At 41.3% G+C, this 24,222-nt stretch overlaps 1 protein-coding gene and 1 gene segment (V, D, J or C); one reads left to right on the top strand and one right to left on the bottom strand.

Annotated features, from left to right (window-relative positions):
• Window positions 1–24,222, top strand: part of LOC111956180 (teashirt homolog 1-like) — a 445,767-nt gene that overhangs the window by 222,408 nt on the left and 199,137 nt on the right. The window lies entirely within an intron of this gene.
• Window positions 12,134–24,222, bottom strand: part of LOC111955500 (immunoglobulin kappa variable 6D-21-like) — a 37,889-nt gene continuing 25,800 nt past the window's right edge. The window contains 2 exon segments of the V gene segment in view: window positions 12,134–12,669; window positions 12,878–12,949. Of these exon segments, the coding sequence occupies window positions 12,350–12,669; window positions 12,878–12,949 (392 nt within the window).

Genomic DNA, 24,222 nt, shown 5'->3' with positions numbered 1-24,222 from the left:
TGTTTTCTACTCAAAAAGATAGATGAAGATAAGTGTTTCTGATGACATCATCCGGAGACACTGATGAGGTGCTTCTGCTGCTGATGCTATCATTCAGCTTCCAGCTCAGCCTCCACTCTGAGGGGAAGCCCATGTTGGTCATGAGAGTGGCCTTCCCCTGCTGCAGCTCTGAACTGTAGGGTGACAGGACTGTCAGGGTGGGACAGATCTCACCTAAATTAAGGGAAGTTAGGGCGAGGGGAGTTGACTGATACAACAATAATGATGCAGCAGTTTTACATCTTAACTGTAAATGAAGGGTTTATTCCATCAGTAAGTTTCTGTTCCTCAAACAGTTTATCTTTGTTTCACCTGAAGTCTTTCAGTTTTACCTCTTTTTGAGTAGTTACTGAAGCATAACGACATACTTCACCTTTAGATGACTGAAAATACAGTGGCATGCGAAAGTATTCACCCCCCTGGCATTTTTCATATTTTGTTGCCTTACAACCTGGAACTAAAATTGATTTTTGGGGGGTTTGTATCATTTGATTTACACAACATGCCTACCACTTTGAAGGTGCAAAATATTTTTGGGTGTGAAACAAGCAAGAAATAAGACAAAAAAACAAAACTATTCACCCCCCAAAGTCAATACTTTGTAGAGCCACCTCTTGCAGCAATTACAGCTGCAAGTCTCTTGGGGTATGTCTCTATAAGCTTGGCACATCTAGCCACTGGGATTTTTGCCCGTTCTTCAAGGCAAAACTGCTCCAGATCCTTCAAGTTGGATGGGTTCTGCTGGTGTACAGCAATCTTTTAGTCATACCACAGATTCTCAATTGGATTGAGGTCTGGGCTTTAACTAGGCCATTCCAAGACATTTAAATGTTTCCCCTTAAACCACTRGAGTGTTACTTTAGCAGTATGCTTAGGATCATTGTCCTGCTGGAAGATGAACCTCCGTCCCAGTCTCAAATCTCTGGAAGACTGAAACAGGTTTCCCTCAAGAATTGCCCTGTATTTAGCGCCATCCATCATTCCTTCAATTCTGACCAGTTTCCCAGTCCCACCCGATGAAAAACATCCCCACAGCATGATGCTGCTGCCACCACCATGCTTCACTGTGGGGATGCTGTTCTCGGGGTAATGAGAGGTGTTGGGTTTGCGCCAGACATAGCGTTTTCCTTGATGGCCAAAAAGCTCAATTTTAGTCTTATCTGACCAGAGTACCTTCTTCCATATGTTTGGGGAGTCTCCCACATGCCTTTTGGCGAACACCAAACGTGTTTGCTTATTTTTTTCTTTAAGCAATGGCTTTTTTCTGGCCACTCCTCCGTAAAGCCCAGCTCTGTGGAGTGTACGGCTTAAAGTGGTCCTATGGACAGATACCAGATACACACATCTCGCTGTGGGGCTTTGCAGCTCCTTCAGGGTTATCTTTGGTCTCTTTGTTGCCTCTCTGATTAATGCCCTCCTTGCATGGTCCGTAAGTTTTGGTTGGCGGCCCTCTCTCTTGGCAGGTTTGTTGTGGTGCAATATTCTTTTCATTTTAAATAATGGATTTAATGGTGCTCGTAGGATGTTCAAAGTTTCTGATATTTTTTATAAACCAACCATGATCTGTACTTCTCCACAACTTTTCCTGACCTGTTTGGAAGAGTTCCTTGGTCTTCATAGTGCTGCTTGCTTGGTGGTGCCCTTGCTTTAGTGGTGTTGCAGACACTGGGCATTTCAGAACAGGTGTATATATACACTGAGATCATGTGACAGATAATGTGACACTTAGATTGCACACAGGTGGACTTTATTCAAATAATTATGTGATTTCTGAAGGTAATTGGTTGCACCAGATCTTATTTAGGGGCTTCATAGCAAAGGGGGTGAATACACATACATATTTTTTAATGTCATGTTTTTAATTTCACTTCACCAATTTGGACTATTTTGTGTATGTCCATTACATGACATCCAAATAAAAATCCATTTAAATTACAGGTTGTAATGAAATAAATAGGAAAAACGCAAGGGGGTGAATACTTTTGCAAGGCATTGTACATTCAACTGTCATCAAACTGAACTACATTTTATTTCTCCCCTTTTGGAATGTGATTTAATTCAGAATTAAAACGTTTAATTATTAGTTATATATATATCAGCAAAAAGAAACGTCCCTTCACGGTTTAACTGCATTTATTTTCAACAAACTTAACATGTGTAAATATTTGTATGAACATAACAAGATTCAACAACTGAGACACACTGAACAAGTTCCACAGACATGTGACTAACATAAATTGAATAATGTATCCCTGAACAGGGGGGGGGGTCAAAATCAAAAGTAACAGTCAGTATCTGGTGTGGCCACCAGAGGCATTAAGTACTGCAGTGCATCTCCTCCTCATGGACTGCACCAGATTTGCCAGTTCTTGCTGTGAGATGTTACCCCACTCTTCCACCGAGGCACCTGCAAGTTCCCGGACAATTCTGGGGGGAATGGCCCTAACCCTCACCCTCCGATCCAACAGGTCCCAGATGTGCTCAATGGGATTGAGATCCGGGCTCTTCGCTGACCATGGCAGAATACTGACATTCCTGTCTTGCAGGAAATCACGCACAGAATGAGCAGCATGGCTGGTGGCATGTCATGCTGGAGGGTCATGTCAGGATGAGCCTGCAGGAAGGGTACACGTGAGGGAGGAGGATGTCTTCCCTGTAACTCAAAGCATTGAGATTGCCTGCAATGACAACAAGCTCAGTCTGATGATGCTGTGACACACCGCCCCAGACCATGACGGACCCTCCACCTCCAAATCGATCCCGCTCCATAGTACAGGCCTCGGTGTAACGCTTATTCCTTCAACGATAAACGCGAATCCGACCCTCACCCCTGGTGAGACAAAACCGCTACTCGTCAGTGAAGAGCAATTTTTGCCAGTTCTGTCTGGTCCAGTGATGGTGGATTTGTGCCCATAGGTGACGTTGCTGCCGGTGATGTCTGGTGAGGACCTGCATTACAACAGGCCTACAAGCCTTCAGTCCAGCCTCTCTCAGCCTATTGCGGACAGTCTGAGCGCTGATGGAGGGATTGTGCATTCCTGGTGTAACTCTGGTAGTTGTTGTTGCCATTCTGTACCTATCCCGCAGATGTGATGTTCGGATGTACCAATCCTGTGCAGGTGTTGTTACACGTGGTCTGCCACTGCGAGGACAATCAGCTGTCCATCCTGTCTCGCTGTAGCGCTGTCTTAGGCGTCTCACAGTACGAGCATTGCAATTTATTGCCCTGGCCACATCTGCAGTCCTCATGCCTCCTTGCAGCATGCCTAAMGCATGTTCATGCAGATGAGCAGGGACCCTGGGCATCTTTCTTTTGGTGTTTTTCAGAGTCAGTTGAAAGGCCTCTTTAGTGTCCTTAGTTTTCATAACTGTGACCTTTAATTGCCTACCGTCTGTAAGCTGTTAGTGTCTTAATGACCGTTCCATAGGTGCATGTTCATTAATTGTTTATGGTRCATTGAACAAGCATGGGAAACAGTGTTAGACTCTTTACAATGAAGATCTSTGAAGTTATTTGGATTTTTACAAATTATCTTTGAAAGACAGGGTCCTGAAAAAGGGATATTTCTTTTTTTGCTGAGTTCATATATATATATATATACACACACACACACAGTTGAAGTTGGAAGTTTACAWACACTTAGGTTGGAGTCATTAAAACTAGTTTTTCAACCACTCCACAAATGTCTTGTTAACAAACTGTAGTTTTTGCAAGTTGGTTAGTACATCTACTTTGTGCATCACACAAATAATTTTTCCAACAATTGTTTACAGACAGATTATTTCACAAATAATTCACTGTATCACAATTCCAGTGGGTCAGAAGTTTACATACACTAAGTTGACTGTGCCTTTAAACAGCTCGAAAAATTCCAGATAATGATTTCATGAGTTTAGATAGGCTAATTGACATCATTTGAGTCAATTGGAGGTGTACCTGTGGATGTATTTCAAGGCCTACCTTCAAACTCAGTGCCTCTTTGCTTGACATCATGAGAAAATCTAAAGAAATTAGCCAATATTTCAGATTTTGAGCAAATATCTTTTTTGTAGACCTCCACAAGTCTGGTTCATCCTTAGGAGCAATTTCCAAACGCCTGAAAGTACCACGTTCATCTGTACAAACAATAGTACGCATGTATAAACACCATGGGACCATGCAGCCGTCATACTGCTCAGGAAGGAGATGCGTTCTGTCCTAGAGATGAACGTACTTTGGTGCGAGAAGTGCAAATCAATCCCAGAACAACAGCAAAGGACCTTGTGAAGATGCTGGAGGAAACAGGTACAAAAGTATCTATWTCCACAGTYAAACAAGTCCTATATTGATATAACCTGAAAGGCTGCTCAGCAAGGAAGAAGCCACTGCTCCAAAACTGCCATTAAAAGCCAGACTACGGTTTGCAACTGAACATGGGAACAAAGTTCGTACCTTTTGGAGAAATGTTCTCTGATCTGATGAAACATAAATGGCCATAATGGCCATGAAGACCATCGTTATGTTTGGAGGAAAAAGGGGGATGCTTGCAAGCCGAAGAACACCATCCCAACCGTGAGGCACGAGGGTGGCAGCATTATGTTGTGGGGGTGCTTTGCTGCAGGAGGGACTGGTGCAGTTCACAAAATAGATCGTATCACGAGGAAGGAACATTATGTGGATATATTGAAGCAACATCTCAAGACATCAGTCAGGAAGTTCAAGCTTGGTCGCAAATGGGTCTTCCAAACGGACAATGACCCCAAGCATACTTCCAAAGTTGTGGCAAAATGGCTTAAGGACAACAAAGTCAAGGTATTGGAGTGGCCATCACAAAGCCCTGACCTCAATCCTATAGAAAATGTGTGGGCAGAACTGAAAAAGCATTTGCGAGCAAGGGGGCCAACAAACCTGACTCAGTTACACCAGCTCTGTCAGGAGGAATGGGCCAAAATTCACCCAACTTATTATGGACGCTTGTGGAAGGCTACCAGAAACGTTTGACCCAAGTTAAACAATTTAAAGGCAATGCTACCAAATACTAATTGAGTGTATTGTAACTTCTGACCCACTGGGAATGTGATGAAAGAAATGAAAGCTGAAATCAATCCCTACTATCATTCTGTCATTTCACATTCTTAAAACAAAGTGGTGATACTAACTGACCTACGACAGGGAATTTTTACAAGGATWAAAAAAAKCTGAGATTAAATGTATTTGGCTAAGGTGTATGTAAACTTCCGACTTCAACTGTATAAATATATATACACAGTACCAGTCAAAAGTTTGGAAACACCTACTCATTCCAGAGTTTTTATTTATTTGTAATATTTTCTACATTGTAGAATTATAAGGAAGACATCAAAACTATGAAATAACACATATGAAATCATGTATAACCAAAAACTATAGAATGCATTTTTTCCCTTGTCTTGCGAGATCATAGATGCATCTGCAAACGCAGAAACTCMTTCAATCAACAAGAAAATTAGAAAGAACACCTTCATGATCGATATTCCAAAAGGTTGAAAGTGTCAAAATGGTCAGAACAAATGATCCAATTAGAAATAAGATGTGGATGATCTTACTTCCAACATCCAGTCTGGTGCCTCCACCAAAAGTGTAACACAGTGATACAATCTCATTCAGCAGCCGTAAAACCCCCTAACACTATAGAGACACGACTCTCGCTCTTTGAAAAGCTACATTTAGCCAAACCAGTCAGATCTCAACAATAACAGCTCACCGAATGCTGCTTTACAACTGATGCCCTCTGCTGGTATGAAACTCCAGTAGACTGGACACATTCATGTTTGCTGTTGAACTTTCAACATTACGAAAGTGCTATGTTGATATCTGTCACATATTGTATTTTATTTTGGAACGATATCGATTCAATGAATATCAGTTCCAACTCACTTGAGCAAATCAAATCATCAACAGGAGCTTACATGTGATACTTCAAGGAGGGAATCCACGTCCTTATGACGTTTTCTGCATAAAGAGATACATCTTGTCTGTATACATATGTTTTTTGTTACGATTTTTAGACAACACATGAAAGATGGTGGTCAAAGACGTTGTTGTCGTGGGTTTCTGTGGTCAGGATGGACAGCTCTCAGTCATGAAGTGTTCAACTCACAGGGCTGTAAACACTCCCAGAACGATAAAGCATGTGCTGCCAATGCAAAATGTCTCTCTATGGAAATATTTGTCCTGGGCAAAGCATGACACTGTCATTAAGAAAAGTTKTTTAATCCACTTCCATGTGTTGTCTGAAAGTTATTTGCAAAAACGCATTTATGCTAACACATTCCCTCATTGCTGTATTAAGCTCTAGTTGATGAGTTGATCTATCCAAGTCTTAACTGATGTTACTATATGTGCTATGGTCCCCATAATGAAATAGTATGATTATATGACACAATATGATTTGCTATATTAACTGTTTCATACTGTTGATAGTTCAATGGGGAATGTGAATGTGTCCAATCTTCTGGAGTTCCAGAGTGTACCAGTAGGGGGTATCAGTTCCATGTCTCTGTTACCATTCCCCTCTGTCTGTCTGGAGGTTCTTGTGCAGCCAGTCAATCAGACTTTATCACTGTGGTTGACTTTCGGTGGAGGGACCAAACTGAGTGTTGGCAGTAAGTATTCAGTTCTAGATCTTGACCTCTGATATCAACGTCACAATTCATTTTCTTAACGGTATTACAACTCCCTCAAATAGAAAGTCGAAATGTAGGCTCCATTTATTTTTGGAGAATTTGMGTTGCCTTTATTTACCTTTAGAATAGTACACTTAAAAATCAAATGTATATTAAAGATGTAATATATCAAACGGTGCGTTCATTTCAAACACGGTTATTGTTGAACTCAGAGTGGTTTGGCTAAATGTATCTTTTCAAAGAGCTAGAGCTGTCTCTACAGTGAGAGGTTGTTTTTGTACGGCCGCTGAATGACATTGTATSACTGTGGTATACTTTTGGTGGAGGCACTAGGCTGGATCTTGGAAGTACAGTGCATTCGGAAAGTATTTAGACCCCTTGACTTTTTCCACATTTTGTTGTGTTACAGCCTTATTCAAAAATGTATTAAATTGTTTTTTTTTATCATCAATCTACGCACTACTGAAAAAGCAAAAACTGTTTTTATACATTTTTGCAAATGTATAAAAAAAACACAAAAAAACATCACATTTACGTAAGTATTCAGACACTTTACTCAGTACTTTGTTGAAGCACCTTTGGCAGCGATTACAGCCTRGAGTCTTCTTGGGTATGTCACTACAAGCTTGGCACACCTGTATTTGGGGAGTTTCTCCCATTCTTCTCTTCAGATCCTCTCAAGCGCTGTCAGGTTGGATGGGGAGRATCGCTGCACAGTTATTTTCAGGTCTCTCCAGAGATGTTTGATTGGGTTCAAGTCCGGGCTCTGTCTGGGTCACACAAGGACATTCAGATACTTGTCCCGAAGCCACCCCTGCATTGACTTGGCTGTGTGCTTAGGGTCGTTGTCCTCTTGGAAGGTGAACCTTCGTCCCCAGTCTGAGGTCCTYAGTGCTCTGGAGCAGGTTTTCATCAAGGATCTCTCTGTACTTTGTTCCGTTCATCTTCCCCTCGATCCTGACTTGTCTTCCAGTCCCTGGCACTGAAAAAGATCCCCACTGCATGATGCTGCCACAATCATGCTTCTCCGTAGGGATGGTGCCAGGTTTCTTCCAGACGTGACGCTTGGCATTCAGGCTAAAGAGTTCAATCTTGGTTTCATCAGACCAGAGAATCTTGTTTCTCATGGTCTGAGAGTCCTTTAGATGTCATGTGCTTTTTACTGAGGAGTGGCTTCCGTCTGGCCACTCTACCATAAAGGCCTGATTGGTGGAGTGCTGCGGAGATGGTTGTCCTATCTCCACAGAGGAACTCTGGAGCTCTGTCAGAGTGACCATCGTGTTCTTGGTRACCTCCTTGAGGAAGGTCCTTCTCCCCTGATTGCTCAGTTTGGCAGGGTGGCCAGCTCAAGGAAGAGTGTTGGTGTTTCAAAACTTTGTCCATTTAAGAATGATGGAGGCCACTGTGTTCTTGGGGACCTTCAATGCTGCATAATTTTATGGGTACCTTTCCCCAGATCTGTGCCTCGACACAGTCCTGTCTCGGAGCTCTACGGACAATTCCTTCAACCTCATGGCTTGGTTTTTGCTCTGACATGAACTGTCAACTGTAAGACTTTATATAGACAGGTGTGTACCTTTCCAAATCATGTCCAATCATTTAAATTCACCACAGGGGGACTCCAARCAAYTTGTAGAAACATCTCAAGGATGATCAATGGAAACAGAATGCACCTGAGCTCAATTTCGAGTCTCATAGCAAACGGTCTGAATACTTATGTAAGCAAGCTATTTCTGTTTTTAATATTTAATACATTTGCTGAATATCTAAAAACCTGTCTTCTAGGTGACGTTCGCCCAATCCTGACAGTCCTGCCCCCCTCCAGTGTGGAGCTGCGGCAGGGGAAGGACTCTCTCTCAAGAGCTCCCGAGTGGCGCAGCGGTCTAAGGCACTGCATCTCATTGCAAGATGTATCACTACAGTCCCTGGTTCTAATCCAGGCTATATCACATCTGGCCATGATTGGGAGTRCCATAGGGCGGCGCACAATTGGTCCAGCGSCGTCCGGGTTTGGCCTGGGGTAGGCCATTATTGTAAATAAGAATCTGTTCTTAACTGACTTACCTAGATCAATAAAGGTTACATGTGCCTGGCCAACAAATTGTACAGATTCTGTTGATGTTTAAAGCTGTTTGATCTTTTTCAAAAGCCAAAGTCAAACTGCTGCCACTTGACTAGAGAACAGCATCATCCACATAAAAATGTACATCAGCTGTCTCAATATGTCTCCCAGTGTTGTTGATATAGATAATAAACAACAGAGGACCTCAAATTGATCCTTGAGGCACACCCGAGCACAACTCTACAGTGTCTGACTTACAACCATCTMCCTTAACACACTGGGTTTGATTTGACAGGTAGCACAGACCACTCAAGAGCATGACCAGTAATCCCAACACACMTAAATCTCTGCACCAAGACAGTATGGTCCACAGTGTCAAACGCCTTTGACAAGTGTATGAATACAAATACGCAATGCAGCTTCCTATCCAGGGCACAGTGAACATCATTCAAAACCTTKAAATGTGCTGTGACAGTGCTGTGGCCAGACCTGAAACCTGATTGCACACCACTCAAAACATTGTTTTCCTGGAGATAGGCCTTAAGCTGCTTATTGACTAGGGACTCCAATACCTTTGCCCGAATAGACAATTTAGATATGGSCCGATAGTTATTCAGTAAAGTGGGATCACATCATTTCAAAAGAAGTAGGACAAATGATGATTTCTCACAATCTGGAGATTTCATTACATTCTAGAGTGAGGTTCAAGATGCATGTTAYATGAGGGGAGCAGCTAATTGTAGGGGGTCTAGATTATCAGGGCCAGGGGATTTTCTTTTTTTTCAATCAATTGCTTTCAGGGTTCTACGCACCTCTGAGACAGTGCTTGGGAGTGTCAGGTAATTTCACAGGGGCTCATGTTGATCMTTAACCCTATCAAATAATCTGCCTGCATCAAGAAAATGTTGATTAAAAGAGTTCAGAATAGAGGTTCTCTCAGTTACCACCTGTTAGTCAACCATCCGTTGTTTAGAGAGCTGTGCATTTTTTGGGCACTCTTAACCTTTTTTGAAGGATTATTCTGATTATCAGCAGTAGATTTGAGGTAGTGGTCTGCTTTCAGGTTATAGGCACACCCTGAATCTGAAGGCATTTAAAAGCCATACAATCAACTGAGTCAGACCTTCTTGCTTTAGCCTACATAGCAATCCTTATGATTTCAGCTAGTTCATTTGAGAACCAAGAGTTGTCTCTGCCCTTAATTCTGTATTGTTTGAAAGGGGCATGCTTGTTGCACACATCCTGGAAGGCTTTATGGAAGTAAAGAAAAGCTAATTCAACATCAGGGAGGAATTCAACTCAATTCCTAGGCAATGTTAAAAACATAATGTAACAAGCTCTGAGTATCAAACTGCTTCCATTTTCTTTTCATGGTGATACGTGGAGATAATGTTGTTTAGGAATTTTACCATCCCTTACACAGGCCACAGCGCAGTAATTTAAAAAATTGTTTTATTTGATTTTTGACCTTTATTTAACTTGGCAAGTAATCACTTATATGATTTGCAAAAACACCAGAAGCATTAAAACGATGTGGAGTGTTAGTTAAAATAAGATRGATCAAAGAGGATTTTAGAGGACACTTTGCATTCAACCTTATTACATTGTTTACAATCTGAGTAAGAGTGTAGGTATTACATAGATTATTGAGTTGATCAGAGTTGGTTGTCAGCAAATCTAGGTTCAGGTTACCCATAAGCACAAGTTCAAATTTGACATTCTGTGATAATAATTTTTAAAAAACAATCCAGAGAGCCAGCAATAACAGATGGGGGTCTATAATTACAGGATTCAAGGATGCGCAGAGATTTATATTCAAAGACAGATATTCAAATTGCTTGGGTTCGGTAACAGAAGTCAGAATGGTTGATAAAAACATGTATTTTATGCATACAGCAACACCACACCCTTAGATTTGCGATCTGACCGAAAAACATTGTGAACATCAATGCCAATGTCTTTGTCAGTGATAGATGTTTTGGAGCTAGGTTACAGAAAGCATAAATGCATCCGGGGTCTGCGGTTTTTATCCACTCACTGGTCTTTATCATGGTACTAATAATGAAGCCATGTGCTCTAAACTCCCTGGTCTTTATCATGGTACTAATAATGAGCCATGTGCTCTAAACTCACTGGTCTTTATCATGGTACTAATAATGAAGCCATGTGCTCTAAACTCCCTGGTCTTTATCATGGTAACTAATAATGAAGCCATGTGCTCTAAACTCCCTGGTCTTTATCATGGTACTAATAATGAAGCCATGTGCTCTAAACTCCCTGGTCTTTATCATGGTACTAATAATGAAGCATGTGCTCTAAACTCCCTGGTCTTTATCATGGTACTAATACTGAAGCCATGTGCTCTAAACTCCCTGTCTTATCATGGTACTAATACTGAAGCCATGTGCTCTAAACTCCCTGGTCTTTATCATGGTACTAATACTGAAGCCATGTGCTCTAAATAACTCCCTGGTCTTTATCATGGTACTAATACTGAAGCATGTGCTCTAAACTCCCTGGTCTTTATCATGGTACTAATACTGAAGCCATGTGCTCTAAACTCCCTGGTCTTTATCATGGTACTAATACTGAAGCCATGTGCTCTAAACTCACTGTTCTTTTATCATGGTACTACTACTGAAGCCATGTGCTGTAAAATCATTGGTCTTTGTGATGTTACCAGAGCCATTTATTTAGAGAGTTAGACATTGAGGTTTCTGCTAACTCTCTAAATATACGGCTCTGGATGTTACCATACTGAAGCCATGTGCTCAAAACTCAGTGGAACTCTCTGGGAACAGGTGAACATCTGGCCATGGTACTGCTCTATTCTGGGAGTGTTGCGGTCATCCTGCCCATGTAAATCTGAGTTTCAACCCAACCAGAGTTCACAATCGCTCAGTCAAAACTTTCAAGACTGTGGCAGTTGTGTGTCTGACTAAAGAACTGAACATGGGCTGGGGAAGCAGACTTTACACTTAAAAAAAAGTTTTCCAAAATTAATCTTCAACTGTCCCCGTTGGATGAACCTTTTTTGGTTCCATTTAGAACCCTCTGTGTATACAGTATACAGTATGTAAACTACATTTATTTGTGACATATATGTAGAATAATGATATCAAAGTGGTACTTCTTGAATGGAATCGATATGACTGTATTCACTTTCAGAGTTGGGGGGTATAGAAGTTGAGCAGGGCATGAATATTTTGGAAGATGGGTTTGGACAGGTTCCACATTCATTCTGTTGTGTACTGAAACGGGTGCTCCTTATAATAAGAAAAAAWATATATTAAAAAAATATATATATAAACCTTTTCTGAATTTTGTTCAACATGTCCTTTGAAAGAAAGCATTTTCTACAGTTCTGTATRATTACTGGTCCCAGTATGTTTACAAAGATTTTTTCAGAATATATTGAGAGACACTGTATGGACAGTATCATAGTCTATAGACAAGTCTAGCCAATAAGCTACATTATTGTATTGTAGAGTCATATTGTGAAGAATTGGTGTTTAGAATACTTTAGAATACAGGAGACTCTGTAGCTCTGCAGCTGTTGAGTCAGAGCAGTTCCTCTTTAGTTTAAGGTTTTTGTACGACGATCTAACACTGTGTGAATGGATAACTGGCACCCTGCTGACAGTAGTAATCTGCTGCATCTTCAGCCTGGACTCCACTGATGGTCAGAGTGTAATGAGTTAATGAACTACCAGATCCACTCCCACTGAAACGACCTGGAATCCCAGACTGACGGGCTGTACCAGAATAAACCAGGAGTTTAGGAGCTTCTCCAGGTTTCTGCAGGTACCACTGGAGACTATTACCAGTACTTGAACTGGCTGTACAGCTGATAGAGACAGTCTCTCCTGGACTAACAGACTGAGATTTAGGAGACTGAGTCAGAATTATATCTGCTGATGATTCTGAAAGATAAAACAAAAGTGAAGAAGGAATGATTAATAAGGTTATCACAACAAATAGACATTGATAATCTTCCACATTCTATCATGAAACTTCAGGCAGAACCAGATGATTTGTTTTTATTYTTATCTTCAATATTCACAAATTAAGTTTAATTCTGAAGCGAAATCAGCCAAATCCTGAATCAAAGTTGGTCGAAGTGTCTCTCACCCTGAACAAGGAGCCCCAGTGTCCCCAGCAGTAGAATCAGTGACATCATCATTGTGCTGCGTGTTAGTGGCTCTGAAAGGAGTTAACAGTCACTGATCAACACTGGGGTTTTAAAAGTATGTGGAGCAATGAGGCAGGACAGCTATGCTATGTATTTTATGCAAATACACGCACCGCGCACGCGCACACACACAGATAAATGAAGTCAGCGGTTTCCAAAGGTAGGCCTGCTGTATATCACATTTGAGAATACAAAAATCATAAACCACACACATTATAACAACTATATCTTAAATGAGGACTAGTTTGACCCGCCTACACAGTGGTTTATGTCCCTCAACAGTGGTTGTCAGTCCCAGGAGAAGGTAAATGAAGCTGAACAGTAGAATTGCTGCTTCTGCAGTGCTTTCACAAAGTATTCACACCCCTTGACTTTTTCCACATTTTGTTGTGTTATACGTTGGGATTAAAATGGATTTCTAATTCTAACATGTGTTAAAAGAAATACATAAGTATTCAACCCTCTGAGTCAATACGTGTTAGAATCACCTTTGGCAGTGATTACAGCTGTGAGTCTTTCTGGGTAAGTCTCTAAGAGCTTTGCACACCTGGATTGTACAATATTTGCACATTCAATTTTTTTTTAATTCTTCAAGCTCTGTTAAATTTATTATTTATCATTGCTAGACAGCCATTTTCAAGTCTTGCCATAGATTTTCAAGCCTATTTAAGTAGAATATTTAACTAGGCCACTCAGGAACATTGAATGTCGTCTTTATAAGAAACTCCAATGTATATTTGACCTTTTATTTTCGGTTATTGTCCTGCTGAAAGGCGAATTTGCCTCCCAGTGTCTGGTGGAAAGCAGAGGACATGAACATTATGGGTTTCCCCTGGGTCAAACACTTTCTTACAATTAGCTAGTAATGTCTCTGTACTACAGAATGTATCAGATGGTTGGGTTTGTGGATTGTTACCAGACAGTGCTGAGACTATGCCATTACTAGCTATACCCCTCGGATCTTATGAAATATTGATATGGACCAAAGCAGTAAATCTTACAGACACAGAGTTTGATTGGGTAGAGGACAAGGTGTTTTATATCAGAAGATTTGATTTTAATAATCCCACTTCTCTGCCCAAGCAACCCGTCACCATGGCTTACTCTCCCCCAGGTTATTTGTGTAATATAGCAAATGGAACCGGTCTCCAGTTGGGGGAAAGTCAATGTAAGTATAACCTTTCTGTCTACAATAACATAACCCTGCCTTTACTGTTGAGAAATGGAACATTCCACACTAACATGTCGTTGGGAATACGTTATCAACTCAAGAATCACAATGTGTATACTTAACCTACTTCCTCAGTAAGTGGAACTACATTACAGCTACAGCACCAGTCAAAAGTTTGCACACACCTACTCATTCAAGGGTTTTTCTTTATTTTTACTATTCTCTACATTGTAGAACAATAGTGAAGACATCAAAACTATGAAATAACACATAAGGAATAATGTAGTGACCAAAAAAGTGTTAAACAAATCAAAATATATCTGATGCAGCACTCCATCACTCTCCTTGGTCAAATAGTCCTTACACAGCCTGGAGGTGTGTTGGGTCATTGTCCTGTTGGAAAACAAATGATAGGATGCGCAAACCAGATGGGATGGCGTATCGCTGCAGAATGTTGTTGTAGCCATGCTGGTTAAGTGTGCCTTGAATTCTAAATAAATCACAGACAGTGTCACCAGCAAACCACCCCCACACTATCACACCACCTCCTCCATGCTTCACGGTGGGAAACATACATGCGGAGATCATTCGTTCACCTACTCTGCGTCTCACAATGACACAGCAGTTGGAACCAAACATCTCAAATTTGGACTCATCAGACCAAAGAACAGACTTCCAACTGTCTAATGTCCATTGCTCGTGTTTCTTGGCCCAAGCAAGTKTCTTCTTATTGGTGTCCTTTAGTAGTGGTTRCTTTGCAGCAATTCGCCCATGAAGGCCTGATTCACGCAGTCTCATCTGAACAGTTGATGTTGAGATGTATCTGTTGCTTGAACTTTGTGAAGCATTTATTTGGTCTGCAATTTCTGAAGCTGGTTACTCTAATGAACTTATCCTCTGCAGCAGAGGTAACTCTGGGTTTCCATTCCTGTGGCGGTCCTTATGATAGCCAGTTTCATCATAGCGCTTGATGGTTTTTGTGACTGCACTTGAAGAAACGTTCAAATTTCTGAAAATTTTCCGGATTTACTAACTTCATGACTTAAAGTAATGATGGACTGTCGTTTCTCTTTGCATATTTGAGTTGTTCTTGCAGTAATATGGACTTGGTCTTTTACCAAAAATTCATATTTTTCTGTATACCACCCCTACCTTGTCACAACACATTTGATTGGTCAAACGCATTAAGAAGGAAAGAAATTCCACAAATTCCACAAATTAACTTTTAACAAGGCACAACTGTTAACTGAAATGCATTCCAGGTGACTACCTCATGAAGCTGGTTGAGAGAATGCTAAGAGTGTGCAAAGCTGTCATCAAGGCACAGGGTGGCTACTTTGAAGAATCTCAAATATAAAATATATTTTGATTTGTTTAACACTTTTTTGGTTACTACATGATTCCATATGTGTTATTTCATAGTTRTGATGTCTTCCCTATTATTATACAATGTAGAAAATAGTAAAAAATTAAGAAAAACCCTGGAATGAGTTGGTGTGTCCAAACTTTTGACTGGTACTGTACATGTGGGTGTGCAAGTTGTATTTTCCCCACTGGATCAATACCTTCAGCGGTACACGTAGTAGGTTTATGACCCATGATTTCAAAATTGCTTTCTAAGTCCCGTATTATTGCAACAAATCTCTAGTAACCCATTATACACACACATACGACTTGGTAACTCTCTCTCGTGTTTTCAAACCGATTATATATATTATAATACTTATTTAGTTGTAGGCTACACAAATCTGACTTTTAGGCTATACAATTCCTACTTGCAGGCTATCCAATTCCTGCTGTAGGCTATCCAATTCCTACTTGCAGGCTATCCAATTCCTGCTGTAGGCTATCCAATTCCTACTTGCAGGCTATCCAATTCCTGCTAATGTACAGGTGCAACAGTATATTTCACATGTTAATAGGTAACCAATCCCTACTATTGGAGACACTGCTGTGCTCCCATTGATCAATGTTAACCGGTCAGACTCAAATAGTTCTGCCAAATTGAGGATGAGGAGGATAAGAGATCTTTCACAAAACAGACAGTCCTTCACAGAGCTTTTTGAATAAGGTCTCTTATGTTTTGGGTCCAAGCCGAGGGATGTCTGGGTCCAAGCCGAGCGAAACGGATCAAAAAGTCAGGTCGCTCTCATCGAATCAAATCAAATCAAATGTATTTATATAGCCCTTCTTACATCAGCTGATATATCAAAGTGCTGTACAGAAACCCAGCCTAAAACCCCAAACAGCAAGCAATGCAGGTGTAGAAGCACGGTGTCTAGGAAAAACTCCCTAGAAAGGCCAAAACCTAGGAAGAAACCTAGAGAGGAACCAAGCTATGAGGGGTGGCCAGTCCTCTTCTGGCTGTGCCGGGTGGAGATTATAACAGAACATGGCCAAGATGTTCAAATGTTCATAAATGACCAGCATGGTCAAATAATAGTAATCACAGTGAACAGGTCAGGGTTCCATAGCCGCAGGCAGAACAGTTGAAACTGGAGCAGCAGCACTGCCAGGTGGACTGGGGACAGCAAGGAGTCATCATGCCAGGTAGTCCTGAGGCATGGTCCTAGGGCTCAGGTCCTCCGAAAGAGAAGATAGAATTAGAGAGAGCATACTTAACACAGGACACCGGATAAGACAGGAGAAATACTCCAGATATAACAAACTGACCCTAGCCCCCCGACACATAAACTACTGCAGCATAAATACTGGAGGCTGAGACAGGAGGGGTCTCGAGACACTGTGGCCCCATCCGATGATACCCCCGGACAGGGCCAAACAGGCAGGATATAACCCCACCCACTTTGCCAAAGCACAGCCCCCACACCACTAGAGGGATATCTTCAAACACAAACTTATCATCCTGAGACAAGGCCGAGTATAGCCCACAAAGATCTCAGCCACGGCACATGTCCCTTATATAGTGGGAGGTGATAACACAATCATATTGTTACGCAACAGTTATTTTCTGAACGCAACAGTTCCAGAACACAATGGCCTTGTGTTAGGGTGCAGACATCTAGGAGTCTAGGCAAGGCATAAAATCCCAGTTCAACACAGAACATATGCCTTGAGAAGTTACAACGGCTCACCCCAAATTCTACCTCAACATCAGCAACCCCAAAAATTGTGGGTCTCTATGGCTGCTCTGAAAACCAAGCCAAAAACGTGTTAAGGTTAGGCATAAACTCAGAACGGTTAAGGTAAGGGTTTTGGGATAGGCTTAAAACAAAAATATAAAAAACAACATTTATTCGCTAGATTCGAACTTGCAACCTTTGGAATCAGAGGCAGATGCTTACACCCATCTGCCATCCCCATCTACAATGCCCTATGAAAACTGAAACCAACTTCAAGGTAACAGTGCTCACTGTTGCCCCTAGTGGCCGGTTTCCATGTCATCTCCTGACGTTCTCAGACATGGATGGATGTCGAGTACTGACTCGGCTGTCTAGCAGAACAGCACCCTCAGCAGTAGGATGTGACCAGCACAGAGAACGGGACCACAAAACCCAGAAGGGTCTCCAAGATGAGGACTGCTACTCTTTCAGCATCGGAGCCCGTGTGTCACATAATGTGGAAATAAGCATGTCTCCAACCCCCATATCACACACTCAAACTAAAAAGGTGTGGGTACATTGAACAATCAATTGGTGAGAGAGGGACTCAAATATCACATTCATTTGTACAGTACATAGCCGCTGTATGCATGAATTGTGGCAAAGCTGTTTCAGTCATGTCTTTAGTCACATTCACATGGGTCAAACAAAAACACCCTAATGATTGGTTGACAATAGAGCCTCACACAATGCAGGTGATGGCTGCAAGTTTCCAATGATGAGGAGGAACTGCAGAAACTCGTAGTCGACTACAGTCAAAACTTCATTACCTTCAATCACATGATTTTTGTAAAGTTCATGCAGTCATTATGTAGGTGCAAGTCACAAGTCAGACAATTCCTATCACCATAATGCAATACAGTTTGGAAGGTTCTGACCAACCGTGGTCATCGACTTGACAAAAGTGATCCACTCGAACGCGCCCATTTTCTCTTTTATGTCTTCTGCATTGTTAGCCTGGAACGATTCCGCACCCTGCATACCATCTGAATAGATGGGTCTCGATCAGTGGCGGTCAGTGKCGTTTAAGATGAGGGAGGACAATTTGTTTTTCATGAGCATGGCGTTATTACCTCAAATTGGATGACTGTCAATGTAACAGTGATAGGTTTAGGCTATTATATGATACTCAAATTGTCCCTATACCCATCATGAGGTTGCTACAACCTAGCCTATGAATGACAGTTTACAACGTAGGTGCATACAGGTCGAGAGTCAAATTTGAGGTGACATACAGTGACCTTCAATAACGCCTTGCACCCTCTTGCCTGCATCTAGCTGATTGAGGGTGTAATCATTCGTCCAACGAGTTTCTATTGGACAAATTCAGGTAGGTGTTTTGTTCCATTTGCTTCTGTTTTTAAGAAATGTTTTTCAACAGAATCGGTGGAATGAATACATCCCTGATCACGCCTAAACACAGTTCACTTTCATAGCAGCCATGTTGTATTCCTTCTCGCATCTATGTGCTCTCCTCATCTCACCTCTTCCCTTCTCTTGTGGACTTCAATGCACAACACATCTGCTGTATCTGACCAGGCGAAAAAAAACATTCCAAGCCAAACCGCTACACACAGCCTACACCATATTAGCTAAAGTCACCTCATAGTCAGCATAGCTAATAGACCTAAGGCATTAGTAAACCCACTACAATCATGCAGTAACGTTACAGTGTACAGTCAGTAAGCAGTTACAAATGAGTAAAACCAAAACGCTTACCTTGACTTGGTAGAGTTCCCGTGTTGTGTTGGAAAGTCATAGCCAGCTAGCTAACATAGCACCCCTCAGTTTGAGCAGGGTGTTTCAGTTGGCTAAACTAGCTAACGTTCACTGCATTTGTTAGCTAAGTAAGTGACACTTACTTCTCTCTTCCTTCTCTTTCATTTTGGAAGAAATTATTTTGTTCAAAACTGTTCAACTACTGTCTTTCTCTCTCTTTGAGTCACTGCAGTGCTAGCTAGCTGTAGCTTGTGCTTTCACTACTAGATTCATTCTCTGATCCTATGACTGCGTGGACAACATGTCAGTTCATGCTGCAAGAGTTCTGATAGGTTGGAGGACGTCTTCTAGAAGTTGCCATAGTAGCTGTGTAAGTCTATGGAGGAGGGTGAGAACCATGAGCCTCCTATGTTTTGTAATGAAGTCAATATACCCAGAAGAGGACGGAAGATAGCTGTCCTCTGGCTACAACATGGTGTTACCCTACAGAGTGTTGTTGGGGCTACTGTAGACCTTCTTTACAAAATAGTGTTTTAATCAATTATTTGGTGAAGTATAGCTTTATCTTAAAAGGAACAATTTTTTTATGCTTTATAATTTTATTTTAAAGAAATTCACTGAGGAGTATGGTCCTCCCCTTCCTCCTCTGAGGAGGCTCCACTGGTCTCGATTGACTGTGACTAGTATTGACAGACCCACCCGCCCACATTGTATAGTCGTCTGTGGATCTGATCAAGTTTATAAAGGACTGTGAATTCTGGTTGGAATGAACGAACTGGCTGTTTGAGATGGTGACAGTTACAGTAGAGGGTTGAGGTTTTAACTGACAAAAGATAATATTTGGACAGTGAAACTAATTCAAACATGAAATAAAGGACAGAAATATAGAGGGATAGAAGAAGGAATGGTCAATGAAGTGATGAAGGTGAATGCAGGWAGGCTATATATGAGAACTCTCTATGTSTATCTACAAATAAATGTGRTTTATYCAAWTSWKCAGTTYTTGTCAATAMCTTCCAAATTAAGATAACATAAGATAGCAGTCATGYTAGATTTGTGCTAGAATCTGTGGCAGGGAGGAAATTAAAAGTGCAATCATCCCACTGGGCACAAATGTCAAATCAATGTCTATTCCACGTTGGTTAAACATAATTTCATTGAKATTACATGTAAACAACGTTGATTCAACCAGTGTGTGCCAAGTGGCATGTTTGAAATGTTCTTCTACCCTTATCACCCTTATCTTACCACTAGATGGGAGCATCGTAGCATGTCCATACATTCACAGACAGATGGATTAAATGCATGAAGAATCCGTTACTCATCCATTTATCCTTCAAAAGTTTGAATCAACTTTTTACACATAGTTAAAATCACTGAACATTTTAGATTTTTCTATGGGGGTAAAATACTTTTTAAAAACTGAGAGGCTGGCCCCTAGAGACATCTGCAGTAGAAGTTTTGCCTATGTCAGTGTTTCCCAAATTTGGTCCTCAGGACACCAAGGGTTGCATGTTTTGGTTTTTGCCCTAGCACTACACAGTTGATTCAAATAATCAACTCATCATCAAGCTTTCATAATTTGACTCAGCTGTTAGTGCAAAAACCAAAACGTGCACCTCTTGGGGGGGTCTCGGTGTCGTGTGCTACATTTTAWAATATCTATTTGTGAGAATCGGGTTGGCCGTAGCCTGAATGACAAAATAGGATGCATCTAACTGTTTATGGTTAGACACCAAACAAATCTCTCTCTCTCTCTGTCACYCACACACACCTCATTGAAAGAAAGTTGACCAGAGGCAGTTAACCCATATCATTGCTATGGTAAGAGAAGAGAAGAAACTTGAGAGGATGTCAAGCAGTGTACAGACTGTTTTAACTGTATCTATTTTGGGGTGCCAAGCACCTGCAAAAAAACGAGAAACAAAGAATTAGATGTCTAAAGTCTACTGTCTTCCWGARAGCTCTTAGATCTCTTATCTTATTATTTCACCGACCGTGGAGAACCTCAACTCCTCCAACACCTCCAGCTTGGACACCACCACCCCGGATTAGGGCCAGCTGATTTTGAGCCTGGGGCTGTGTTGTGCTGTGCACTGGTCCTCCCTGGTAACATAGTTGTCCTGGTTGTTATTCTGCTCCGCTCGTCCCGACGCCCCAACTTTACCCTGTGCCTCATGCCGAACCTGGTGTCCTCCGACATCCTGTGGCCTGGCCACGGTGCCCGTGTGGAACTATACGGAGTGTATAAAAAACATTAGGATCACTTTTCTAAAATTGAGTTGCACCCCCTTTTCCATCACAATTACCTCAATTCGTCGGGGCATGGACTCTACAAGGTGATCGAAAGCGTTKCACACGGATGCTGGCTCATGTTGACTCCAATGCTTCACAGAGTTGTGTCAAGTCGGCTGGTAGTGGATCCCTAATCCGAATAGCTCGTTCCAACTCATCCCACAGAAACTCAACCTGATTGAGATCTGGTGACTGGGCAGACCACTGCAGTAAGATGAATTCAGTGTCACGTTCATGGAGCCATTCCTGGACAATCCTAGCTTTGTGGCATGGGGCATTATCCTGCTTAAAAAATAGATTGCAGATGGATACACTGCTGCCATGAAGGGATGCACCTGCTTGGCATTGACGTTCAGATATAGTGAGGCATTAAAACATTGCTCCACTTTTATCAAGGGGCCCAATGTGTGCCATGAAAACACACCCCACACCATCACACCACCACCAGCCTTATGTTGACAAGCGGCATGATGGATGCATGTATTCATGTGGTTTTCTCCATATCCTCGTCCTCCCATCAGAGTGAAACAGCAGTTTTTCCACTTCTCCAGTGTTTTCATTCCTCAGCCCACTACTACTGCAGTTTCTTGTTTTTTAGCTGAAAGAAGTGGATCTCTGTAACATCATCGGCTGCCATACTCGACGAGTTGTGCATTCTTTTATGGGTCTTTGGYCACCATTGTTGTACTGGACTGTAGCCCGTCTGTTGCTCTGCACAATTCGTGTCAGCCTCCTTTGTCCTCTTTCATCAATTACCATATTCGACCACTGGCCTGCCGTTGGATGGATGTCCTTTGGGTGGTGGACCATTCTTGATACACACAGGAAACTGTTTAGCGTGAAAAACCCAGTACTTGACACAATCAATCTGGTGCGCCTGTCACGAACTACTGTACCCCGTTCAAAGGCACTTAAATCTTTTGTCTTGCCCATTCACCCTCTGAATGATACTAATACGCAATACATGTCTCAATTGTCTCATGACTTAAACATCCTTCTTTATCCTGTCTCCTCCCCTTCATCAACACTGATTGAAGTGGATTTAACAGGTGATAAAGTATCATAGRACCTGGATTCACATGGTCAGTCTAAGTCACAGAAAGAGCAGGTTTCCTTAATGTTTTGTACACTCGGTATATACAGTGCCTTCGGAAAGTATTCAGACCCCTTGACTTTTTCCCACTTTTTTTAACATACAGATTTTAATTACATCTAAAAAAAGTCTCAGCAATCTACACACAATTAAAATATATTTAATATTTGAGATTCTTCAAAGTAGCCACCCTGTTGCATTGATTACAGCTTTGCACACTCTTGGCATTCTCTCAACCAGCTTCATGAGGTAGTCACCTGGAATGCATTTCAATTAACAGGTGTGCCTTGTTAAAAGTTAATTTGTGGAATTTCCTTCTTAATGCGTTTGAGCCAATCAGTTTGTGTTGTACAAGTAGTGGTGGTATACAGAAGATAGCCTATTCGGTGAAAGACCAAGTTCATCATATGGCAAGAACAGCTCATATAGCAAAGAAAACGGCAGTCCATCATTACTTTAAGACAAGAAGGTCAGTCAATGAGGAACATTTCAAGAACTTTGAAAGTTTCTTCAAGTGCAGTCGCAAAAACCATCAAGAGGTATGATGAAACTGGCTCTCATGAGGACCGCCACAGGAAAGGAAGACCCAGAATTACCTCTGCTGCAGAGGATAAGTTCATTAGAGTTACCAGCCTCGAAATTGCAGCCAAAATAAATGCTCACAGAGTTCAAGTAACACACATCTCAACATCAACTGTTCAGATGGAGACTGCGTGAATCAGGCCTCATGGTCGAATTGCTGTAAAGAACACCCTACTGAAGGACACCAATAATAAGAAGAGACTTCCTTGGGCCAAGAAACATGAGCAATGGACATTAGACGGTGGAAATCTTCCTTTGGTGATGAGTCCAAATTTGAAATGTTTGGTTCCAAACCGCCGTGTCTTTGTGAACGCAGAGTAGGTGAACAGATGCTCTCCTCATGTGTGGTTCTCACGTGAAGCATGGAGAAGGAGGTGTGATGGTTGGGGGTGCTTTTCTTGGTGACACTGTCTGTGATTTATTTAGAATTCAAGGCACACTTAACCAGAATGGCTACCACAGCATTCTGCAACAATACATCATCCCATCTGGTTTGGCTAAGTAGGACTATCATTTGTTTTTCAACAGACGATGACCCAACACACCTCCAGGCTGTGTAATGGCTATTGACCAAGAAGGAGAGTGATGGAGTGCTGCATCAGATGACCTGGCCTCCACAATCACCCGACCTTATTCTACAATGTAGAAAAATTATAAAAGTAAAGAAAAAACTCTTGAATGAGTAGGTGTGTCCAAACTTTTGACTGGTACTGTATATAAATATGAACATGAAATAGGATTTCAAATTGGTACCAGACAGAGGACATTGATTCTGCCTTAAATATGTATAGTAGTAATTTTCAACATATAGTATTACCATCATATTTCTATTTTATTCGACTATCGTCACATTTAAATAAAGTATTAATGGATTTATCTCACAAAAATATCTCACATACACAGAAATCTTACAACAGTAAGTGTTGTTTTTCTGGGAACTATACATAGTCATATAAATTGTACAATGAGCATATGATCCAGTGAGTGGAATATATCATGTTTTCATTTGATATTCACACTATGCACATGTCTTCATTCAGTTATTCCAGATGTATGCACAGTGCAAGAATAATATGTGAACCCTTCTGGAATTACCATAAACTCTTCATCTAAGTCACAACAATTGACACAGTGTGCTGAAATTAATAACACACACATTATTTACATTTTCTTATCTATATTGAATAGATCATTTAAGCATTCACAGTGTAGGTTGGAAATGTATGTGAACCCCTAGGCTAATGACTCCAAAAGCTAATTGAAGTCAGGAGTCAGCTAAACCTGGGGTCCGTTGAACTGAGA

Source organism: Salvelinus sp. IW2-2015, linkage group LG31, assembly GCF_002910315.2.
Source record: "Salvelinus sp. IW2-2015 linkage group LG31, ASM291031v2, whole genome shotgun sequence".
Lineage (NCBI taxonomy): Eukaryota > Metazoa > Chordata > Actinopteri > Salmoniformes > Salmonidae > Salvelinus > Salvelinus sp. IW2-2015.
The sequence above is the reverse complement of the archived record's forward strand: the minus strand, read 5'-3'. Positions and strand labels throughout refer to the sequence as shown.